The following is a 3,341-nucleotide window of genomic DNA, read 5'->3' as shown; positions in this document are numbered from 1 at the left end:
ATCATGCTAATTTAAAGTTATTTATTGGCAACAATAGAAATAATGAGTCTTCTAGGTGTGTATCCATAGGCACACACTAAACACTAACTTCAACGAGTTTGACTCAAATTTATTGGTGAAATTTTTGTTCAGGGTCATCATCATTTATGAGTAGAAAGCCAATAAAAATTTGACAACTCAATGCATATACTAGAAAAACAGGAAAATAATGACAAAATCTCATCTTCATCCTCTATATATAGAGGGAATGTGGAGCAGGCTAAACTAGTTTGGTTATACATATATTTAATAGTAAGAAGAAGAAGAAAAATATATTAGTGTACATGCAAAATTTGCTATGGCAGCAGAACAAGAGCTTTTGTCAACAGAGATAGTCAACCGGGGAATCGAGTCATCCGGACCTGATGCTGGATCGATGACATTCTCGGTGAGAGTACGACGAAGGTTACCGGACTTTCTGAAGTCAGTGCAGTTGAAGTACGTGAGATTAGGTTACCATTACCTTATAAATCATGGTATATATCTAGCGACAATACCTGTACTTGTACTTGTGTTTGGAGCGGAGATTGGGAGTCTTACTAGGGAAGAAATGTGGAGCAAGATATGGAACATTACAGCTCTCTATGATCTTGCAACTATACTTGCTTTCTTTGGTGTCTTTGTTTTTACACTCTCTGTTTACTTCATGTCTCGCCCTCGCTCTATTTATCTTCTCGATTTCGCTTGTTTTAAACCTCAGGATGACCTCAAGGTATGTACTTTCACCTTGTCTAATTAGTTTTAATTTTATGATATTTTGTTTTGCCAAGTTATATGATTTCTGTGTTACCATATTGTTACCTATGTTGCGCAAAAAAAATTTGCTCTTTGATTATTTTGGAACTGGTTTATGCTTAATTAGTCGCTGAGATTGCTATAAGATAAGAACTTGCTTAAAATCACATCGATCTTAATTTTCGAGAAGCTAATAGAAGAGGAAACTGAATGAAAGATAAGGACTGGTTTAATTACTCTGATTGTTACCAGATGTTAATTAGCTTTGAATACATGTGATAGAAATGATTGATATGTTCTTGAGAGAGATTGATATATATAGGGATTAATTATCAGTTGTTTCTGGAAAATCTATCTGGTAGTTTAGACATGTAATAGAGATGTTTCTAAGAAATCATTTAAAACTAGGTATCAAAGCATCAGTTTATTGAGCTAGCACGAAATTCTGGGAAATTCGATGAAGCCAGCATTGAGTTCCAGAAGAAAATCCTCCATTCATCAGGAATTGGAGATGAGACGTACGTGCCAAAGGCCATAATGTCATCAGAGAATTGTGCTACAATGAAAGAAGGAAGAGCTGAGGCCTCAACGGTGATTTTTGGAGCGCTTGACGAGCTTTTTGAAAAGACCGGAATAAGGCCAAAGGATGTTGGAATCTTGGTGGTGAACTGCAGCATTTTTAACCCGACGCCATCACTGTCTGCCATGGTCATAAATCACTACAAAATGAGGGGAAATATCCTGAGTTTTAATCTTGGAGGAATGGGCTGTAGTGCTGGGATCATTGCCTTGGACTTGGCACGCGACATGTTACAAGCCAATCCTAATAACTATGCTGTGGTGGTGAGTACTGAGATGGTGGGATACAATTGGTACCCCGGAAAAGATCGCTCCATGCTCATTCCTAATTGCTTCTTCAGAATGGGTTCCTCTGCTGTGCTTTTATCTAACCGTCGCCGTGACTTTACACGTGCAAAGTACAGACTTGAGCATATTGTCCGCACTCACAAAGGGGCAGATGATCGCAGCTTCAGGTGTGTGTTCTAAATGTTTTCCAACTCACTGTTCTAAAAATTAATGTCTAGGGGTCTCTTGTCTCCAAGAGTCCCTATCGATTATCACTAATTGTTGATCAATAGTTATAAATATGAATTAACAATCTGTTGATATATTCAGGAGCGTTTATCAAGAAGAAGATGAACAACGGTACAAAGGACTAAGAATCAGCAGAGACATAGTAGAGATAGGGGCAGAAGCAATTAAAACAAACATCACAACTCTTGGTCCCCTGGTGCTGCCGGTTTCAGAGCAGCTACTTTTCTTTGCAACACTAGTGAGAAAGTACTTATTCGGAGGTGGATCAGGCAACAAAATACAATCATCTAAGCCTTATATCCCCGACTACAAGCTCGCCTTTGAGCACTTCTGTATGCATGCAGCAAGCAAGACGGTGCTGGATGAGCTACAGAGGAACCTTGAGCTCAGTGAAAAGAACATGGAGCCTTCAAGGATGACATTATATCGCTTTGGAAACACCTCAAGCAGCAGCATTTGGTACGAGCTGGCATATTTGGAAGCAAATGAACGCGTCAGGAGAGGTGACAGGATCTGGCAGCTAGCTTATGGATCAGGATTTAAGTGCAACAGTGCTGTTTGGAAATCAATGCGCCGCATAAGGAAGCCTTCAAGGAATCCTTGGCTTTGATTAAATGCCTAAAACTGCAGCTACGGAACTCAAGTTCTCAAGGCTGAAAGATCTAAATTACTTTCTACTTGGATAAATTACTTTCCAAGATTTGATAACTGAAAATTGTAAAAGATTTGTGAGCAGTAATAGCTTATTGGTGTGACCATGTAAGCGTGCTATTTTTAATTTATCAAGCATATAAATAATGAATAATTATTATTATCAGTAGATGACAACTTCTACTAGTACCAAATTTCTGTATACTCTTTCATTGCTTGATGATATTCTCTTTGTTACAGAATGTTTTGGTTAAATATGTGTGAGCAGTGTGAGTATGCACACCAAAGGTACCTCCACAACTGACTCCCAATTTATTGTGTTTTCTAACTTAAAAACAAACAAGGTCAACTATAAAATGCAATTGAAAATGGTCACAATGATACAAAACCAAGAAAATTTCATACTAAGAGTGATGGCTACTCGAAAAATCTATGCATCCTTAACTGTACTAGTCATTTTTTTGCTTATTAATCAGAGCAGTTTACATTCATGGGCAGACATACTCTGTACACCTCTAAAGACCAGAACTGCATCCAAGAAAGCTTTCATAACAAAAGGCTAGTGGCTCGAGATGTAATCCAACAAACAATTCGCGATATTCAAAACCTTGAAAAATTTATCATTGCCATCCCCCGACTCAAAAGCTTTCAGAAAACCATGGAGCAGTTACCGGAGCTTAAAGATTGTGTGGCGGGTCTGGTAGGACACATAACGGTAGCTTGCCAAACGCTTTCCAGGATCCGACAATTGAATGATAATGTCATGCATCATGTTCTATCAAATTCAAAGCTATTACGGAATGTGATGAGTGAAGCTGTAC

The 3,341-nt window shown here is 38.3% G+C and overlaps 1 protein-coding gene across 1 annotated transcript; it reads left to right on the top strand.

The window, feature by feature from the left end:
* The first annotated feature begins 247 nt into the window (after window positions 1-247).
* Window positions 248-2,689, top strand: LOC141671201 (3-ketoacyl-CoA synthase 10-like). Its single transcript, XM_074477363.1, has 3 exons — window positions 248-751; window positions 1,183-1,808; window positions 1,951-2,689. Exons 1-3 carry the CDS (start codon window positions 338-340, stop codon window positions 2,477-2,479), a joined length of 1,569 nt encoding a protein of 522 aa, XP_074333464.1. The 5' UTR covers window positions 248-337; the 3' UTR covers window positions 2,480-2,689.
* Window positions 2,690-3,341: the final 652 nt, after the last annotated feature.

Source organism: Apium graveolens, chromosome 7 (genome assembly GCF_009905375.1).
Source record: "Apium graveolens cultivar Ventura chromosome 7, ASM990537v1, whole genome shotgun sequence".
In the NCBI taxonomy this organism is placed as follows: Eukaryota; Viridiplantae; Streptophyta; class Magnoliopsida; order Apiales; family Apiaceae; genus Apium; species Apium graveolens.
Note: the sequence above shows the minus strand (reverse complement) of the source record. Positions and strands in the feature narration are given on the sequence as shown.

What these genes read in the sequence shown, in the direction of transcription:
- LOC141671201 (XM_074477363.1), top strand. Translation starts at nt 338, where the DNA reads ATGGCAGCAGAACAAGAGCTTTTGTCAACAGAGATAGTCAACCGGGGA. An exon ending in AACCTCAGGATGACCTCAAG is followed by an intron (nt 752 to 1,182) that starts GTATGTACTTTC and finishes ATTTAAAACTAG; the next exon opens with GTATCAAAGCATCAGTTTAT. An exon ending in GCAGATGATCGCAGCTTCAG is followed by an intron (nt 1,809 to 1,950) that starts GTGTGTGTTCTA and finishes TGATATATTCAG; the next exon opens with GAGCGTTTATCAAGAAGAAG.